Source organism: Carassius carassius, chromosome 26, assembly GCF_963082965.1.
Source record: "Carassius carassius chromosome 26, fCarCar2.1, whole genome shotgun sequence".
NCBI lineage: Eukaryota > Metazoa > Chordata > Actinopteri > Cypriniformes > Cyprinidae > Carassius > Carassius carassius.
In genome coordinates this window covers 17,303,816-17,324,868 of record NC_081780.1, presented here as the reverse complement: position 1 = coordinate 17,324,868, position 21,053 = coordinate 17,303,816, and the positions used below count along the sequence as shown (strand labels likewise).

The window sequence follows — 21,053 nt, the reverse complement described above, 5'->3', positions numbered from 1 at the left end:
GCCCATATAATGACAACAGACAAACAAATGAAAGTGGACCTAATGTAATGATCCATAATTTCCTTCAGAAGCACAACATTACAAGATAATACAGACTGAACAAACACAGGGTAGGAGGTAACAGCAGAGAACCAAAAGGGAAACAAATGTATCAGGCTTCATTCATGAAACACATACTTCTGTTACAACTTGGTTGTATACAATATGCTACAATTGACCATCTACAGCTGCAATTCATCCAAATAACGATAGGAAACCCCAGACCTGAATGCGGAAATTGTATATCTTGTATAAAGATGCCCATTTATAACTTTCTGCATTAACAAACTAATTTTCCAGCAATTCAAACCACGAAGAAGAAAAAACAAACAAAAAAATAAGTCGGATAAATATTTTCACACATTACAAAAATATAAAACCTGTGGAAGCCCGTTTCGACTACTAAATAAAAAATAAAACAAGGTAATTGCAACTTTTTATCTCACAATTTTTTTTTCTTAGAAATAAAAAACAAAACAAATTGCGAGATATGAACTCAAAATTGTGAGAAAAAAGAAAGACTGTATTGCAAGATATAAACTCGCAACTGCAAGTAAAAACTCAGAATTGCAAGGTTATATTTCACAGTTCTAAAGTCACAATTACCTTGTTTTATCTTTTATTCAGTGGCAGAAAAGGGATTCCATAAAAACAAAATTTTTGTAATGTGTGAAAAAAAAAGATAATTTTCAGTAACATGATGCAAAAAAATATACATACAAAGTTGGGCTGGGCAATATATCTAACAATAGGATCATGCACATCTAGTCCGTAAATCTGGTTCCGTGATTACCGCTAAATCACCATCACCTGCTTTCAAATAGTGCTGCATTTAATAGACAGAGCCGCAGATCACTGACAAGCTACACAATAAGCTACGCAATATCGCGTTCATTATCGAAGGCGATTCATCTGCAATAATGAACGTGATATTGCGTATCTTGTCAGTGATCTATGGCTCTGTCTATTAAATGCAGCACCATTTGAAAGCAGGTGATGGTGATTTAGCGGTAATCACGGAACCAGATTTACTGACTAGATGTGCATGATCCTATTGTTAGATATATCGCCCAGCCCTAGTATAGAGCTAAATCTTTACTATTATATTACAGTAATGCATATTTATTTAGAATTAAGCACATTTGTCTTTTATAACATGACCCTTTATCCGAGAGAGAGTTTAAAAAACAAGAAATTTACAAAATAATAAATCTGCTAGGTGTTTCATAAATGAAGCTCATGGATTCCGTTTTACACAAACTCACTTTAAAGCACTGACAACATCCCAACAACATCTCAAAACCTACATTTTTTAAATATAATTTTAGTGCACCTACAGTACGAAGACGTTGTCCTTCCTTTAATAAGATATTTTACCTCAGTGGATCATGTAAAAGTATGAAACTCAATTACACAATTATTAAAACACTAATTTCGGCCCAAACTATGGATTACACAACTTCTTCCTTTACTGAGAACATGATAGAGACTTCATTTTTCCAGACACCATCGGGATAACAGCAAATTCTGAGGCTATCGATAACGTATGCTCTGGTAGACGAAGTCTGCTCATTCAGGCGAGAGGGAACGTGAGGCTCAAGCAAAAAGGAAATGAAATCAGAAGTGCTCGAATTTGTTACTTCTTGTGTCTTTTAGGGCACATGTCAAGTCCAACGATACAACGAATGCAAGGCATCCACCAATTGAAGCAGCTTTCGGTGAAATAGCCCAAGCTTTCTGTGAAACACGATGTTTGTTTGGTGCCTTCGATTAACTCAAAAAGATAAGTGCACCATTGAAAGGGCAAAAAAAAAAAGACCAAACAAACAAGAATAACTTTTAAACACTGTCTTTCAAGGACACCATGTCCAACAACCATCCAACCAAATTTTGACTGTCATCGTCGCTGCTGATGTTATTTGGTTGTGATTCCCACACAAGGGGGAACACGAACAAAATGCAAATGCTTTATCCGAAGAGGTCCTTAAGATCGTTGTTGACTGAAGTGCTTTGCTTCATCCCCCCAGCATTGATTGTTGAAGAGGCCACAGGTTGCGAGAAGTTCTGAGGGTTGAAGAACGGGTTTGCTTGCATTCCAAAACCACCCTGAACTCCCGCCATCCCCATCGGAGTCGCCTGCATGGGTGCAGTCTGGGAAGGCTGGCCTGTACCAAACTGATTGAGCCATGGGGAAGGTGCAGTGCCTCCTGGGGCCGGTTTAGGGGCCATTTGGTTCATGCTGACTTTTGGTTTGCTAGAAGTGAAGAGGGAGTCTAGGACGGACATGTCTGGGGACTTGCTGGGTTGGTTTTGGTTCTGGTTCAGGGCACTGAAATTAGGAGTGCTGGTAGTGGTGGCCATGCCTCCGTAGAGGCCTGGAGCAGCAGGTCTCATGCCCATTCCCATACCTGCCGTCTGGAATCCCATGGGTGAGTTGAAACCATTGCTGACGCCCATGGTGCCCATTCCACCCATTGTGGGTCCAGCTGGGAAGGTAGAGGATATAGTGCCGCCCTGCATGGGCATCGTCCTGGTCCCAGAGTTCAAAGAAAAGTTGTTCAGAGATGTCATGTTGTTCAGAAGACTGCTGGTCAGATCCTTTGCCTTGAACAATAAAAGTCAATGAAATAAATATTTTGTACAAATTTACAACAAAAATCTGTAGTTATAGTACATGCATCTCAAAAATCTAAATCCACCCTTTTCTAAAAAGCGTTGGGAATTGAAAATCAAATCCAATTCCAGAATCAGATACTTAAGGTCAAGAATCGGATACTTGTCAACTCTGCCTATCAATTCCTGTCTTTTACGTGGTGAAAAGGAGCTGTTCAACATTTATTTGTCTTTGAATCATTCAAGAGATTTATTGAAAAACACAAAAAAACAAGTTAATCTTGAGTGAGTCATTCATCAATTAATTCCATTCATAAATTCCATAAGATTTTGTTTAGTTGTGTAATACTTTTTTCTTCAGAATTGTGAGAACTACAACCTCCATACATACATACATACATATATATATATATATATATATGCAAAATCATGCATCTGATGGCATTTAATACTGATTAGATAACCAGCTTTACTGACTAGATGCTCATTAATTATCGGCCGATATATATCGTGCATATTCATAGTTATTAACATTGTCCATCTAGCAAAGGTTTCATCTTTTTAATTCAATGTAAATTTATATATAAATTTTTATAACATTTACGGTAACAAGTTATAATAACTTTCATAAATCATTAACAAATTAATATATATATATATATATATATATATATATATATATATATATATATATAGACAGCTAGAAATACAAGATAAAAATCTTGATAAATATTTACAAATCTACTTATTAAATGTTTGATAATGCTCTTTTTAAAATCTACAAATGATTTTAGAATAAATTATATAATGTATAATATATTATTATATAATGCTTGTTAACTATTTATTAATAAAGGTTATTACAAAGTGTTACCCATTGTACTTTTTGTTATATAACCTTGGCCTTGAACTGCATAAATTAGTTAACACTGCTTGGAAAAAATTTCGAATAATAAAATGTTCTCTCTTCTGACTGCTATTTCAGATGCATTGCTTTTGGACAGCACTTTTCGTTTTTTAAATTTTCTTCATGAAGCAACCAACATCAACAAACTTTGATTTGAAGAAACAAATTGTGAAAATCAGAGGGGAGGGAGGTTATGTACTATTTTTTCCATAAAGAATTGAAAATTATGCAAGTAAATGAAAACCTAAATATCTACAGACACTGATTAGCCCATATAAAAACAGTACATTTGTAGACATTTCTTAATTTAAATATAAAAAAACGTTTTAGAGTGTAGGGAGACTGGCATGATTTTTACTTTAAAAACCAAGCAGTTTAACTATAAAAGTCAAGCAATATAAAAAGAACAGCAAAATATGACTCTCCATTTCCCACAAAGATTCTGTTATCACTGTTATCACAGTGATCACTATTGTAGCTTACTATTTATGTTGCAAATGGTTATTGGTCATTTCCAGTAAATTACATCAGAGATTGATATTAGGCATTTTGGCTTTTTAATTGAAAGGCAAGGTTAGCTCGGGTTAAGCAGAATAACCCTGAGTAAAAATGAATGACACTGGTAGCTATTACCAGAAAAGTTTATCTGGTTTCACTGCAAAAATGAATTCTATGTGTGAAAGTGACAACAGGTTTCCCATGATACCTCTGTACAGTGTAAGTGTTACCTGAGGTGTTGTTGTGGCTGGTTTGATACTCTGTGGAGCCAGTGGCTGCTGGCTTCTTAGTTTGGCAGCCTGTTCCTGTTCTTTAGCCAAACGCTGCTTTTCTTCCAGGGTGAGAGACACCTGAACATTACCCCAAACAACAGTTAGTACATCAACCACGTCTAATGTCAACAACCATGTGAGCTTCATCAGAAAAACACATAGTTAAGCAAAGCAATCCCAAAATATTTTAAATAATGAAGATGTACTCACTCTTGAGGGTTGTGTGATGGTCGAGGAGGAACCGTTCACTTTACCATTCACACCTGCACCTCCTGAATTGCCACCAAAGATCTCATCGATCTATAAGAAGGCAAAGAAAAACACACAATCACAGTTCATTTCGCAGTGTGGCAACATTTCAAAACTGTGGACTGGTTGTGGGATATTTACTCACATCTCTGACTTGTGTGGCTGGGCTGGGTGTGTTCTTAGTCTCCTCGGATTGGTTCATCTGGTTAATGTTTAAACTCCTGAAAAAAAAGACAACGCTTTTTCATCATAACAGTACGTCAACAACTGTTTGTATGGATATTGTTGTGCTCTTTCTATGTTAAAATTATTATAATTTAGTGCTGTAAAAATTAGCGCATTTAATTTTTCCAGTTTAACGGCATTAAAAATATTTTACACAGTTAACACTGGGGTGGAGCTAGGGTTCACAACTGCTGCTTTAGAATTGCGTTTATTTACACCAGACAAGAGACTTTTCAGATTCACACTCCACTTCACCTCAAACGATCACAAAGGGTACAGGTGACAAGGAACTTCAGTAGAACAACAGTGAAAATTAATGCCAGTTAAAATGAATTTTCCTGTATTGTTATCACTATACTGAAGCCTGTATCATTTAAAATAAAGCGCAAATGAAACTACGAGCATACGTGTCAGATCCACATCACGTTCAGCAGCAGCAGCTCTTAAAGTAATAGCAGCCAAATAACCTAATAATCCAGCTGCTGTGATGTCTATTAATCAGAAAAAAGAAAAACTAGGAAATCAATAACTTTTGTAGCTTTAAGGATTCATCTTTTTAATTTAGAATTTAGGGTTTGATAACTTAACTCAATTTCTGTATTGGTGAAGGGCACAAGCATGACATTGGGACATGGGTTTAAGTGATGATTGCTTTAAGTTAACTTAAATTAGATTTTTTTTATATAGTCTAATAAATGTTCAAATGCTGAATGGCTTTAGTCAATGGTTAAATATTAGGAAAAAATCATTTCCTAGGAACATCAGTATTCTCAATGATCCTCGTCTTCTATCATAAAAAAAAAAAATTATGCCATTAAAAAAATATATATAAAATATAAAAGTGTATTTAAAAAGTCTAATGTTAAGTGAGATTAATCATGATTAATCGCAATTAGTTTCAGGAAAACTTGTGATTAATTTGTTGTGTTTTTTTTTATTTATTGACAGCACTACTATAATTATAACTATGAGACAGCCTGCAGAGCAAGTTAGGAGTGTGGAACAGGCTTAATGACAGAAATAGTCCACTTAACAGTCAGCAAAATCTAAGAATGTGAACCACTCGTCGATGTAGAATCTCACTGCGGTCTTGTAAATGCAAAAACAGAATCTTTTTATTAAGAATACTGCATTTTAAGAAGGAATAAACACAACAAACAGAGAAGTAACTGAAACGGAACCTTTGCTGCTCCTGCATGATGTGCAGCTGCTCTAATTTGGTCTTATGCTCCGCCTCCATGCGATTCAACATTTCCCTGATCACAGCCATGAAAGAGTTAAACTGAAACACAGAGACACAAAACAGTTTAATAATGTGTGAACAGAATCTATACCACTGAGCTGAAGTGACGCTGAATCAAGTTCATATTCTGTGGATGAACAAGTACAGTTTATGTGTAGAGAGAATGTGTGTTCTCACCTGGTTAAGGTTAAGGTTGTTATCAATACTAAGTGAGACCAGATGAGGTAAACTCTTTCCAGCTAGGTGCTCTTTTGGGATGCCCAGTTTCTTATGTGTGAAAGTGCACTTGTAGATGCCTAAAAATATTTCAAATAAAGAATAAACAAAAATGCTGACAAAGATGTTGTAAGGATTACTATATAATGATGATTTTATGTTCTTTGGAGACAAAATGTATTACCCAGAATGCCCATGAGCACAGCTGGCTCCCGGGATGGAATTTGTTGCAGGAATGGTAGAATTTCATCAATGACGAACCATTTATCCAGGTATTCCAGAATCTTGCCTAGGCACACCAAAGAGTTCACCCTCACCTGAAAAAAAGAGAAATTAATCTTCTTTAGAAAAACAAACCTCCTATATAACGGATTACTGATATTAACTTATGTTACTGAAAACATAAGAAACATAAGGACACTAACCGCTAGAGAGGACGTCTGTAAACAAGCAGATTTGATACGAGGAATAAGTGCATTCTTCATGGATGGGTACTCAATTAAATTGGCAAACGTGGGAATGATATTTAGACAAAGTTCCTGTTTCAAAAAAAAAAGAGCAAAAACAGTTCCATGATTTTATGGCATCAATTACTGCTTTATTTAATCATAAACACAGTCTATATATTATTTCAGTCTATGTTTATTTTGCTTTCATTTTATTAGAAGTATGCCAACAGCACCCTCTACAGAATTAAAACTAATTAATGAGTGGGCATTAGGACCCAGACTGCTGCAGCTGCACATGCTATTACCATTTACTCTTTATTCTGTATGTGCATTATGAATTTAAATGCTGCAATCCAAAACCGTGAATCTAATTATTTAGGCAAAACGTTTCTTCAAGAATGAGCCACACTTTTGACGTGAGCTAATTGCACTATTTACGTGATCTAATCGCACTGTTGACCTGAGCTAATCGCTAGCACACCCTCAGCACATGTGAGTTAATGTATTTTCTCTTATCGGAAAGACATATGGCATCATTTTAAACATTGGGCCGATGCCGATATTTACATTTAAAGCCATTATCGTACGATACCGATATTGGTCCGATAATATTGTGCATCCCTAGTTGTTATACTTTAAAATGTTTAAATACCTAAATGTCTGAAATAAATGATTCAGCTACTGGGAAGTCAAAATACACTGATGCCTTAAAATAAATAAATTGGACAATTAACAGTTACTGAAGATTATCAATTAAAATACCAATAAAACAACTTGATAAGCAAATACATTTTTTCTTATCCAAACAAGTTTATGGTGTGGTCACCTGTATTTGAATAGAGGGGGCTTCCACAGCTCTGTACACCATGGGCAGAATGCTGTTCTTGATGTCTTCAGGAGGCGTTTTGGTCAAAAGTAGGTCCATCTTTTGTAGAAAGATCAGTAGGATCTGGATATATGAAAGAGAATTAAAGAACTAAGATTTCTAAGAGCCAACATATGAACATGTATCACTAGAAAAACAAAGAAAGCAAAACAAATCACACACACACAAAAAACAATGCTAAACAAAAGTATAAAAAAAACAACTCTTGGTGTTGATCTTATGTTTGTTTTTCTGTGTCTATTGTTTTAAATGGAGTATGCTGGTAGAGCACTTTGATTAACACTTGTTTTTTTTAAATATGCTTTATAAATAAACTTTGAAGACAGAAAATAAAACCATGTTAAACAAAAAGTTAAACAAAACAGAAAACAACAACCAAACATAATCATGAGAACCACATTAAAAGATCAGTGCAAATGGTAGAAACAAACAAGAGCAGCCAATATACTATAAATAAAAATATAAACTTATTATAATATAAATAGTGCTGTCGAACGATTTATTACAATTAATCATTTGACAGCACAATTTATATTATCATAAGTCCAAAATAAAAGTTTGTTTACATAATATATGTGTGTGCGGCGTGTATATTTATAATGTATATATAAATGGATACACATGCATGTATATATTTCAGAAAAATATTTACTGTTTATACATTAAATAGATTTAATTTAATAAATAATGTTAATTATATTCATATAAATATATAAATGTAAATATTTTCAAAATATAAATGTATATGTATGTATATTTTGTAAATACATAATATACACAGTACACTCAGGTATATTATGTAAACAAAAACTTATTTTGGATACGATTAATTGTTTGACAGCACTAAATGTAACTACGATGAAATAAACTATCACAGAGACAAAAGTTCAAACCTCACTCACCATGTTGCTAGCCTGATAGCATGAAAGAGAGAATAAAAAAGACAAATTTGAACCTTATGGATTACACAGGCATGTGGCAGCCACTACAAGTGCGGACAGGGCCAGAAAGGTTAAGTGTCAGCTTAGTGCTCTAATATGTCAGCTAGTATGTGGAGTGGAAACAAAATGGGTGTTTATGAGGTTAGATAAATTATATGGGTTAATTTGACTGGTGCAGAATGCTTTGAGTGGGATGGGCAATGCATTAATAGTATGTGTGTGTACCTGTACTGGCTCCTGCTGTTTGAAAACTGGGGTGAGGTCTGGGAGAATGAGGCAGACGTATTCCTCCTTTGTGCACTCCTCCGCGATGAGCAGCACATTTGGAAGAATGAACGGAACCATGTCAGGATTCACAAACTCAGACGTGAGCGCCGGGAGGATTCTGTTTACTATCACTCTCTGAGGAGAGAAAACAACAGCCAATTAACTTAATGCCATAAATTACATGAACAAAAACATCACAGAACTTTGGACTTCTCTGACATGAATTTCAGGGATACACCTCAAAAATATCGAGACACACTTTATTTTAATGTCCAATTAGTTGTTAAGTTTAGGTATTGGGGAAGCAGAATATGGTCATGCAGAATATGTGCTTTATAAGTACTAATAAACAGCCAATATTTTAATAATATGCATGCTAATAAGCAACTAGTTAATAGTGACAATTGGTCCCAAAAATGTTACAAGGTATTTTACTATATAAATACTCAAATATATATATATATATATATATACTCAATATATATATATATATATATATATATATATATATATACATATATATACATATATATATATATATATACATATATATATATATATATATACATATATATACATATATATACATATATATACATATATATACATATATATATATATATATATACATATATATACATATATATATATATATATATATATATATATATATATATATATATATATATATATATATATATACACATACATACATATATACATATACATATATATATATATATATATACATATAAAAAATACAGAATCTACTTTTCACAATCAAATTATAATACTGCTAGTTTCACTTGTTAAATGCACTGCAAATAATAATAAAAAACAGTGTTCCTTTTCAATTCTGTTTTTGAAATGAATTTCTTCAACTATTGCAAATGTTTGTTCTTGCCTTGGGCAACTTGGGCAGAACTTTGGGGAGACTTTTGTAGAACTGAGACTTCTGTAAGTTGTCCCGCTGGAAAAGCGAGTCCAAGTACTGAAGGGTCATCGCTCCAACATCATCGAAGAAGGGAATCTGTGCACACACACATACACTGAGAAGTCAGAATTTCACTCTCATGGTCTTAAACCATAATGTTAACATCATGTATGGTAATTCTCTTTCAGGACAGATACTTCAAAGAAATATGTTTTTTTTTTTTTTTTAAAAGAGGAAGAAAATCGTCAAGGATAGTAAGATCTGACCTTTGTCATCTGATCTGCATCTGGACGCACGTTTGAGGTGACGCTGAGCAACATCTTCACATGCTCCCTGACCTCCTCTGGGATCTGACTCAATAATCCTGGACTCAGACGGCTCAGCTACACAGAAGAATGAGGAACATAATGAGATTCACATATGTAAGAGTTATCGCAATGCTAAAATTATGTTTTAGGGTACAATAACTAGCAAGAGCTGAATATTGTGGCATTTCTGATGTGGTATTAATCCCTTTCAGTATATCCAAATATATTATTGATATTTGAATTATTATATTGATATTTACAAATTAATTGTTGATAAATTAATTCCTTTTTAATGATTAATACTAATCATTTTTAGCAATATATAATGTGTGTAATATATTATAAATAAAATGTTGTGGCATTTATTCAGCAAATCTTTTCCCAGAGTTACCGTCTTCCGCCATTTTGGAGAGTACCCCAGAACGTAATCAGCGTTGTTTATGTTTAGTCGCGTGCATTTTGAACGAAAACGACGCGGATTACGTTCTGGGGTACTCTCCAAAATGGCGGTAGATGGTAACTCTGGGAGAAGAATTACTGAATAAATGATGTTATTATTGTTTCTTTGCGCACAAAAAGTATTCTTGTAGCATCAGAAATTACGGTTCACCCCTGATGTCACATGGATTATTTTAATGATGTCCTTGCTACATTTCTGTGCATTGATCGTAGTAATATCCTTGCTGTCTATGGACGGTCAGAGAGCTCTCGGTATGCATTAAAAATATCATAACTTGTGTTCCGAAGGTCTTCCGATTTGAAACAACATAAGGGTGAGTCATTAATGACAATTTTCATTCTTGGGTGAACTATCTCTTTAAGGCTTGGGTACCACATTACTACTATAGCACTAGTTTACAGTGAAACAATGTTTCAAACAAAATGCGAAGGTAATGCGCTTTAAAACAGGAAAACACTGCATTGAAATTGCTGTGTGTGGACTCTTCACCTGGTCCAGTTGTCGGCTGAAGCTCTTGAATATGTCCTGCTTGTTGACCTGAAAGACGGGTTTGCCTTCATTAAACATGGCATGGATCAATACGCCCAGTGAGTACATATCAGAGGCTACGTCACAGCTGACGGACAGGATGTACTCAGGAGCCACATATTCAGGGTTCGCGAGGCAGAGAGGCGGCAAATTGGGGTCCCACTCTTTACAAACATACTTGGGCTAAAAGGCAGAAATACAGAACTATGTTAAGAGCCAGCAGACAACAGAAAGAGCTAAGAATGTTCTGACTGCTTTGTTTCTGAGACAATAATGACTGTTTCTAACCTCAGCATCAGACGGGTTACTAGAGGAGATACTGAAGTCAAAGCCCATGATCTTCCAGGCTCCGCTCTTATTCAAGATGATGTTCTCTGGACACAAGTTACCATGAACCATTTTAACCCCACTGTGAAGAAACGACAAACCCTCTGAGACCTAAAAGAGAGAAAACAGAGAGATAAAAAATACTGTAAAATATATTTGTTAAATTGCATCATATGCTATACAAATAATAAGTAAAAATGTGTGTGAGCTGTAGTTTCAGAGTTTTTCCTTGTCACTTTGAGATAACATCACTTTTACCCAGAGGCTCTACTAACTCAAAAGAAAAAAAACGTACCTCTTTTTTTCAGCTTTATGAGAAACGCCTCACCTGCAGTAAGCCGTATTTGGTCTCAACGTCGTAGAGTTTGTATTCTTTGATGTCTGTGGGAACAGGACTAGGGAGGTTGTCCCACTGGCCAAGCACATTCGCCAGACTGGCAAACACAGGCTCTGTGCAGAAAGCCAGACAGTCTCTAGAGGTAGAGACGAAGACATCCAGTGAGAACAATAATCAGACAGATAAAAGCACAGAAAGTAGAAACTGGTCGAAGGATTCTGATTGCCTGTCAATGTTTTTATCATTCATCAGCTGGAAAAAACATTCTGAAAAAGTGCTTCAAATTATATTGTTCTTCTGTGTCATTATCGTTATAGCTGTATAACAATGATAATCTCATAGAATTAGAACGATAATTAAAAATGTGTAGTTATTACTATAGCATGTGAACACGGATTATAACACATTCTATTTTCTTTGGATGCAAGATGCATTTTTTATCCTAACCAGGCAAGACAGCAAAGTATGACTAGCAACACAGAATTATGGTATATAATATATATAGGATAAATTTCCTCTATGATGCAGCTGACATAAAATATTGATGGTAAAGAAAACATACTGATCTAAAATGTTTCTATTTTATATAAAATAAATATTCAAGATAGACAATCTTACAGGAACCTTAACTTATTTAAGTTCGGAATAATTAAATTCGGAACATAACTTATATTCCAAATTTGAAGGTGACATCACAAAAAGTGAAGTTCCTTGTGAGATTTTGTTTAGACACCATATGAAAAATAGCCACCATCAACAGCCAAACTAATAAATCTTTTATTTATTTATTTTTGGATGCATTTTCATGACACAAATATAAGCACTTCTGTCACAATATTATATAGTTATTAATTGTTGAAAGCTCAACCTTGAGAGACAAACCTTTCCAAGAATAAATTGTCATAATTACAAAATGATTTGATTATAAAATACTGCATCAAATTTTGTAATATGACACCTGACACCACCCACTAGGGGAGGAGCCTGCTAAAATAATCTAGAGTACCATTTCAATACCTTCAACTCTTTCCAGAGGATGAATTTTAAGCTTTTGAATTATATATAAAGATATGACTACCAATAATTGCAATAGGAAGATTACTAAAGTATGTGATAGAGAGAAAAAAAATTAAGAGTTAAAAGGTCAATAAGGACAAACGTATGTCCAACATTGTGAACTCTACATCAACAAACAAGACAATTTCATGACAAGGATTTAATCAATTGTATTTTCTTTTTCCAATTTAAACTGCTTAATTTGATTCACTTCATTATGTACTTGCAGAGAGCCAGCACACATGCTCTTCTGTTTTGTAACTGGTTTGGTTGTGCCTTGTAGCTTTGTCAAATCTCTTGTGAACAGACAAATTGCTTGCCCTGGAATCTTATTGCATCGAGTTTAGTGAGAATAACATGTAGACTGTAGACAGCAAGACTAGGTTCTGGAATGGAGCTTAAGTCTCACATCTCCTAAGAGATCCATGTATTATTCAGGAGAGATTTTCCACATACGAACTGCTGCTTTTGATCTCAAGCATCCACACAGACACATATTGATTGTTGCAGCACAGGAGCCAAATCTTAAATAAAGAAAAAGCTCTGAACTCTTAGATTCTTTGCTTCTGAAGCTTCATATCAGTTTTATTCCATAAATCAAAGCGAAAATAAATCAAAGTGGATTTAAAATGAAGTGCAGTGATGATAACACTGTCTTTCTTCAAACAGTAATGAGCTGACCTAGAAAGCATTTTTGGGCATCATATGAAAATCTATCTGAGCTGGACAAAATGCTGTCCATGTAGACAGTCTTTTGTCACTGCAAGTAGTCACCTGGACTCCTCCAGTGGGTGCTGGACCGTGAGGAGGCGCGGATGTCTTAATCGTGTCAGCTGTTGAACTCCTTTCTTCAGTGAATCAATGATCTGATCCTTCTCAAACTTCTGATAGCGATCTATGATCTTCTTATCAAACACAAAGACTGCCACTTCCTGGGGGAAACAGAGAGCAAATTTGTAGCAGTGCAACGTTTGAATGGCTGAACACACATACACAAAAATAAAACGAAATAAAATAAAATGCAAACATAAATTCAAACTGAATAAAATAAAATACAGAAATTCCAACAAAGAACCTGAAAGAAATTAAATAAAAAAATTATTTATTAATCAGTTCCAACAAATAATTCATAAATTTTACATTTATATTTATTTTGCAAACAAATTAATGTCTCTACATTCCACAGATTTAATATATCTGTTTATATGTACATTCAACATTAATTTCTAAAATTATATTACATTTGAATAACGATCTGCACATCTGCAAATTCAACAAATAATATATAGAAAGAGATTTAATAATAATTTGAATATAATTAATATTCACATTAATATTCATATTACTTTTGCAATAATATCTGTACAGTCGACCAAAAAATAGAATTTTTGACTTTGCATAAACATCTGTACATCGGCACAATCAGCAAACAATTTAATGAAAAACACTTATTTATTTTGCAACGGTATCTGTTCATATGTGCATTCAACATTAATTACACATTACATTTACTTCTTAATAACTCAACCTATTCTAACTGATGCTTCCAAGGCTACCACAAATCATTAGCAATTTTAACCAAAAACACATCTGTATTAGCCATCTAAACGATTTTATTTTGATGGCAACGGATTCATTTCAAAACGCATGTACGCGATCAACAAATCATGAATGTGGCAATGTGAGGAAGCAAGAACGGTCCTGATAAGTCATGACAATTACATCATTCAAAAAACTGTGCTGTAAGTTTTCGAGGTTAAATGCTTGCTCTTTCACTGTAAACATCTTATCAACATCAAACGTGATCATGTTATGTGTGATACTGTTCATGAAAAAGACGTACAGAAGTGACTATAATAAATACCCCACACACCTGTTTGGTGGATTTTTTGGTGCCGTTGTAGATCCTCCAGCTCATTCCTGGACCCCCGCTGGCGATGTGTCGGCCCACCTCAAACTCCCGCGTCACAGGGTTGCCCATGACAGCACTGGTCACATCAGCGGTCACCTTGGTTACGGTGCTCTTCAGTTTATTGAGCATGGACTCCATGACTCTACTGGCTTTCAACCTGCAACAGGAAGTAGAAACAGTACATAGGCTTTAAGAGTCATTTCATCATGTTGTCATGCTTCCTGTAGGACAAAGACTTAGAGGGTTTTGTTATTAACTAAAAATACAAATATTAAAGAATGTTTACTTTAGAAATGTAAATTCATTGCAGTATTTCCAATTAGTTTAGGTTGAAACACTAAAACTACTAACGGGAAATACATAAACTAATAATGGGAAATATAATTTAATAAATATTAAATAAATAAATTACTGAATACTTTTCAAATTAAAATGAAGTATGACAATAAAAGCTCATTGAAAACATTAATCAAAAGGTATTATAATAATATGCAAATCATCCTAAAACAACACTGAATGAGTTGTAAACCTAGTTTGACATTTCAGGATTTGTTCAAATCACAAAAGTGTCTGAACAAAACAAAGAGATGCACATTTGAGCCCACTGAATGTCATACTTTGCACAAACGTTTTTCAATAATATCTATTTTTGTGCTCCACAAAAGAAAGAACTGCAACCCTTTTTGTAACAAGAGAATCATTTTGGGGTAAATATCAATCCATCAACAAAGAGAACAGTGTTAACTTCTTACGAACCACTGAACTGTCCAGAGGTCAGTTATGACTGACAGACGAGCACAAGTCTTAACAGGCTTTATTTTGGGAAAATTACAGTAAATGTTCACTCGGAGAACAACTCGAAGATAACAACCGATTTTAAACTTGACAAATTTAATTATACCCACGAGTACACTGCTAAAGAAGAACTGCTAGGATAAAATGACAAAAAAAAAAAAGACCTAAATGCATCTGAAAATCTGTCACTGTGAATTTTCAGAAGGGTCCAAGTGATCCAGGCTCAAGATAAACTCTGTATTGATGCTGACAGCATCTCTGAGAGTTTGCAGGAGACCAGGAAGAAGAATCCACTGTTCTGTCAGCTGAATATAGGAAACCGTCTCTTGTAATGGTTGCTTTACACACTTTTAATTTGGCTCTAGATTTAGCTGGCTGGATTTTAAGCAGAACACACACACTTACACTCAGACTCACAAAATAAATTACTACCTCAAAAATGTACAATTTAAAAATTAACCCTGATCAACTTGTAATACAATAAATAATAATACTAATACATCTGCATATTTTATTATTTAATTACTATTAAATGTTAATAGTAATAATAATAATAATTGTTCCCCATGATGTTAAACTATCAAAAAAGAAAGAAAAGAAATTAATAAAAATGTATTAACAACATGTACTTATTCTAAGGTTATTATTAATGGTTTGTAATTATGCATAATACACTGTAGTAAGTAAAATGGTAGGAAGTACTATTAATAGTACTATTAGATTATGATCGTTATAATATTAAAATAATTACTATAGTTTTGTGTGTGTGTGTGTGTGTGTATAGAATATATTATAAAATAATTCAAAAACTGTAAATAATTCAAAATAAAACAAAACTATAGCAGTAAACCAATTATACTAAAATACCATCAAATTAGAAATTAGGCTGCTACTACAGGATTACCACATTTAATCATAAATTAATAAGACTGAAATTAAACCATTGAAATAATAAGCAACCATGACATCATAAAAGACTGAAATATGATGAATGTTAGTAATTTTATTGATAGAATCATATATCATCATTATAGCTCATATCCTGTCCTTATATTTTCATTGTTGAGGGTGTGACGTATTTAACACGTATTTGATGAATGAGCGAGCGCCAGACAGATTAAGATTCAGAACAAGACACTACTCGTTACTGACGGAAGAAACTTCCGTATTCACTCAAAACATCAACTTTTTCCTTTGACACCAAATAAGAAAACGTCGCTTGAATTATACATGATGCCCAAAATGCTGTCAGTAACGTTAGGTCTGGAAGCACAGCCAGAGACGTTTAACTATCAATGCAAATATTACTTGGGTTTCTCAAGGTAACAACACCTCAAATTGCTTTCTATGAGAAATTAACTGAAACAGAGACATATTATAACCTTCACAGAGCAGATATATAACAAAACACGACATGAGCCGAGCTAACAGGCTAAAGCTAATGGAGTGAAGCGTCACTACACAGAACGAATCGATAAACGCGGAACAGAGTCTCAGAACAAGTATCCCGCTCATAAACACAGAGCCTTCAGTCTTACCTTTACACTAGAGTAGCTGGCAGCGAAATTAAGAGCAGGATTTAAACAGTAAGGAACCCGTCAGCAGTGCTGGTGGCTAACAGCCTCCATGACACTTCATCAAACACCTGAGACGAGACTCCGCTTCTGCGAACGGTCCTCACTGAACCAGCGACGATAAAAGTCCTGCCTTTCAAAATATTCGCTTTTAACCAGCTTTTTTTTGCTGATGTTTATTTAATTTCATTTTGGACGCCTGATACAGTTTCTTAATAATAATTAAGCTATTATTTGCTATTATATTCCTCTTTTCTAATGAAAACCCACTGGATATTATTAAAACCTGATCACTTTGTATATTTCATATAAATATTAAACGCTTTTTTTTTAGTAAATAAGAGTCAGAATGGGAGTTCCGAATGCATTTTAATAAGTTTAAATATCAGAAAATGTAAGTGCATATAAAAAAAACTATTTTAATGCAATTACAATAATTTGTAAGGTATGCCTTTCACCTTCTGTTCAATTACTTATTAATAAATACCATCAATATGTAACACCACAATGAATCCAGTGCATTTATGATTTGACAGTCAAAACCAGAAGTTGAGACTTATGCAGAGAACAGTAATATACGAGGTCAACATTAATTCAAATCATCTGTGCTCGCAATCATTGCAAGAATAAAGTAAATAAGTGATAACTCAAATCTTTACCTTTAAGTCATAGGTATCTATATCTCGATTTCAAGTGCAACTACAACTATTTCTAATAGCTTAAAAAAACTGAGCATTTCACACAATTCAAGTAATTCTACACGGAAATGTTCATAAAACACACTCTTGAAACTCACCAGATGAAATAGTGTACAGTAGTGATTAGCAGTTTCTTCATTATATACATATTTCTAACAACAGTCCTGCTTATAAAGCTTGTACAAATCAGAGTCTACTTGCAAATTCATGGACTAACAGATCATTTGTATGCAGTGTTTCTAGAATGAAGAAAAGAAGTGCTGGAGGAAGGTCCCTGGGTGATGTCTCTGGAAGTGTTTGGCCAGTCGTCTCTTCTGTTTGACGGACAGACCGTCGCTGTGAGCGATCTGATGCATTAACTGCTTCAAACTGTAGAGAGTGGCTTTATCTTTGTCATCCTCATACTGCTGGAACGACACCTGCTTGCAGAATGTGAACACTGCAAAGATATGAAAGGAACCGTTAAATCGAATCAAAGTGGAAATCAGTTTTACAGTGAGATTGGAAACGGACTTACGTGCTACATTATCTAGATCCTTCCCTTGCTGCAAGGATCGTAGTGTCTTCCTCACAGCCTCTATCAGTGATAATGGGGTCTAGATGTAGGGAAGATAAAGGATGAAATGTTGTGTGAATCACACAGAATTCTAAGAGACAATGTTTAGGTAAAAAGGTTGTAACCTGAGTTGTGTGTGATTATCCGTGAGGAACAGCAGCAATTGTTCACACTGGAAACGAGTCCTTTCTTTACTCTGGATCACAGCCTTCGGACGTCTTACTAACCAAAGCCCGGTTCTCAAGCTGTTTGAACACAAACATAAAGATCCTGTTCATTTACATTCATACATCACAGTTTTCCTATTTTTTTTTTTTATTGGATAAACTCCCTACATTTTAAGTGAACATTTAGGCTGTGGATTTTATTTAAGGTTATTAGAAACATTTACACCACAGTTTCAAAGATTGGGGTCAGAACAACAAATTTCTTTTTTAAACAGATTGTACTTTTTTTTCAGAAAGGATGCATCAAATTGGTGAAAAGTGACAGAAAAGGCTTCCATAGTCACAAGGAACTTTCTATTTTGAATTAATTGCTGTTCTTTTGAATGGTACATTTATAAAAAAAAAAGTATTTATGGCTTCCACTGAAATATTAAGCACCACTACTCATTCAAAGTTTTCTTTATTTTCATGACTATGAAAATTGTAGATTCACACTGAAGGCATCCAAACTATGAATTGACACATGTGGAATTATATACATAACAAAAAAGTGTGAAACAACTGAAAATATGTCATATTCTAGGTTCTTCAAAGTAGCTACCTTTTGCTTTGATTACTGCTTTGCACACTCTTGGCATTCTCTTGATGAGCTTCAAGAGGTAGTCACCTGAAATGGTCTTCCAACAGTCTTGAAGGAGTTCCCCGAGAGATGCTTAGCACTTGTTGGCCCTTTTGCCTTCTGTCTGCAGTCCAGCTCACCCCTAAACCATCATAGTCATGAAAATAAAGAAAACTCTTTGAATGAGAAGGTGTGTCCAAACTTTTGGTCTGTACTGTATATATATATATATATATATATATATATGTGTGTGTGTGTGTGTGTGTGTATATAATGCTGGGCAACGGTTAATCGTAATTGATTGTATCCAAAATAAAATAAATTGTTTATGTTAAATGTGTGTACTGTGTATATTTATTATGTATATATAAAGACACACACATACAGTATATATTTAGAGAATATTTACCTGTATATATTTATATTCATGTAATTTATATTATATATAAATATATTTAATATATAAACATAACATATTTTTCTTAAATATATACGTGCATGTGTGTGTATTTATTTATACACATGATAAATATACACACATATATTATGTAAACAAAATATTTTTATTATGGATGCGATTAATCGATATATATCTTTTTTTTTTTTTACTTATTATTAATGCACGTGTATCCAATATTCTTCACGTTTTATGCTATTTCGCGTCTCCAAACACAGAAGACAATAAAAAATGAGCTGGAATTTAGACAGTCTTATAAAGTCTATTCCTAATGTGCAAAATATTTGTATTACTAATAAAGATTTAACTCGTAAACTATTTCACCATAAGATTCGGCTCATTTACATTCAAGGAAATCAGTCTAAAATTTGTAATTTAACCCGATATATTGAAGGAGCACCCACACCCATACACACAAGTAAAACATAATAAACACAATGAAAGGCACAGTAAAATTGTTTACGTTAACTAACCTAACGTTAGCTCTCCTGATAAAGATCTTGACTCATTTGGTGTAACCAGATCGTTATTAAACTAGCGGAAGCATACAGATAACTAACAAAATGAAATGTGTGTAAACGACCGCGCATCGTCATGTAAACCGTGTGTTTGTGTTTGTACCTGACAGTTGTTGTTTCTCTCTGAAACAGCTCTAACTGTTCAGTTCACGGAGTCAAATCCTTTTGCTGTCTACTTCTTCTTCTTCTTCCTTGGGTTTTTAAGGCAGTTGGTATCCAATATGTTACATTACTGCCATCTGTTGTCTATTATCATGTCACTTTTTTATTATATTCTTTTTTCCAGTCCAGTCCTCTTTAAAAAATAAAACAAATATTTCTTTCCTTGCTCACTCTTTCCACATCCTAATATACTTTTTAAATTGTACTGTCCTATACCAATTTCTTGTAAGCTATATTTCAACTCTTGTCTTTCTTTTATAAATTTCCTGCATGACATAAAAATGTGACTAACTGTTTCTTCCTCTTGGCATTCATCGCATTGGCCTGTGGGATGTTTTCCTAACATATGAAGAGTTCCACTTAACTTACAATGCCCAATCCTAAGTCTTGTTATTACCACTTGTTCTGTCCTTCTATTTGACATCTCTCTTATACTGCCTACTTTATTTTGAATCATGTATAGTTGTCTTCCTTTACTTTCATGATCCCATTGATGTTGCCATATTTCCATTATCTTTTTCCACACTAGACTCTTCCCTTCTGATTTTGACAATTTAATTTCCATGTCAACATGTTCTTTTTTTCTTTTGCTGTCTATGGTCAAATCAAGGAGTCAAATCCAGCGCCATCGCAGCACCGGAAATGGCGTCACACACTCGGCGTATTAGGCGTAACATTTAAATGTAAATAAATTAATAATTCACATGCTAATGTCATAATCACTGGAACATAATCAATTAAAATAAATAAATAAAATAATAATTTTTTCTTGTATGCCAAAAATCATGAGGATATTAAGTAAAGATCGTGTTACATGAAGATTTAGTAAATTTCCTACCT

General features: G+C 34.0%; 1 protein-coding gene and 1 long non-coding RNA gene across 3 annotated transcripts; both read right to left on the bottom strand.

The window, feature by feature from the left end:
* Positions 1-1,490: 1,490 nt before the first annotated feature.
* On the bottom strand, positions 1,491-17,134 carry LOC132105914 (SCY1-like protein 2). Of its 2 annotated transcripts, XM_059511451.1 has the most exons (19): positions 17,001-17,131; positions 15,627-15,837; positions 14,629-14,824; positions 13,530-13,687; positions 11,691-11,835; positions 11,324-11,473; positions 10,997-11,218; positions 10,006-10,122; positions 9,710-9,835; positions 8,764-8,940; positions 7,538-7,660; positions 6,688-6,801; positions 6,447-6,579; positions 6,224-6,342; positions 5,985-6,085; positions 4,724-4,799; positions 4,540-4,629; positions 4,288-4,407; positions 1,491-2,643 (listed from the first exon to the last, which is right to left on the bottom strand). In XM_059511451.1, the coding sequence occupies exons 3-19, from the start codon at positions 14,803-14,805 to the stop codon at positions 2,008-2,010; spliced, it is 2,784 nt and encodes a 927-aa protein (XP_059367434.1). In that variant the 5' UTR covers positions 14,806-14,824; positions 15,627-15,837; positions 17,001-17,131; the 3' UTR covers positions 1,491-2,007. The 2 variants fall into 2 exon arrangements, with proteins under 2 accessions (XP_059367434.1, XP_059367433.1); XM_059511450.1 differs by lacking the exon at positions 15,627-15,837 and having other exon boundaries at positions 17,001-17,134.
* A 274-nt stretch (positions 17,135-17,408) lies between these two features.
* On the bottom strand, positions 17,409-20,203 carry LOC132105915 (uncharacterized). Its single transcript, XR_009424007.1, has 3 exons — positions 20,155-20,203; positions 18,252-18,330; positions 17,409-18,173 (listed from the first exon to the last, which is right to left on the bottom strand). It is a non-coding gene; the product is annotated as an uncharacterized LOC132105915 (long non-coding RNA).
* Between the last annotated feature and the right edge of the window lie 850 nt (positions 20,204-21,053).

Bases quoted from the DNA above. Each gene is read 5' to 3' on its own strand.
- LOC132105914 (XM_059511450.1), bottom strand. From the start codon at position 14,805: ATGGAGTCCATGCTCAATAAACTGAAGAGCACCGTAACCAAGGTGACC. The intron at 9,836-10,005 runs GTCAGATCTTAC...GTGTGTGCACAG, and splicing joins ATGCAGATCAGATGACAAAG to ATTCCCTTCTTCGATGATGT. The intron at 4,630-4,723 runs GTGAGTAAATAT...GCCTTCTTATAG, and splicing joins CAGCCACACAAGTCAGAGAT to ATCGATGAGATCTTTGGTGG.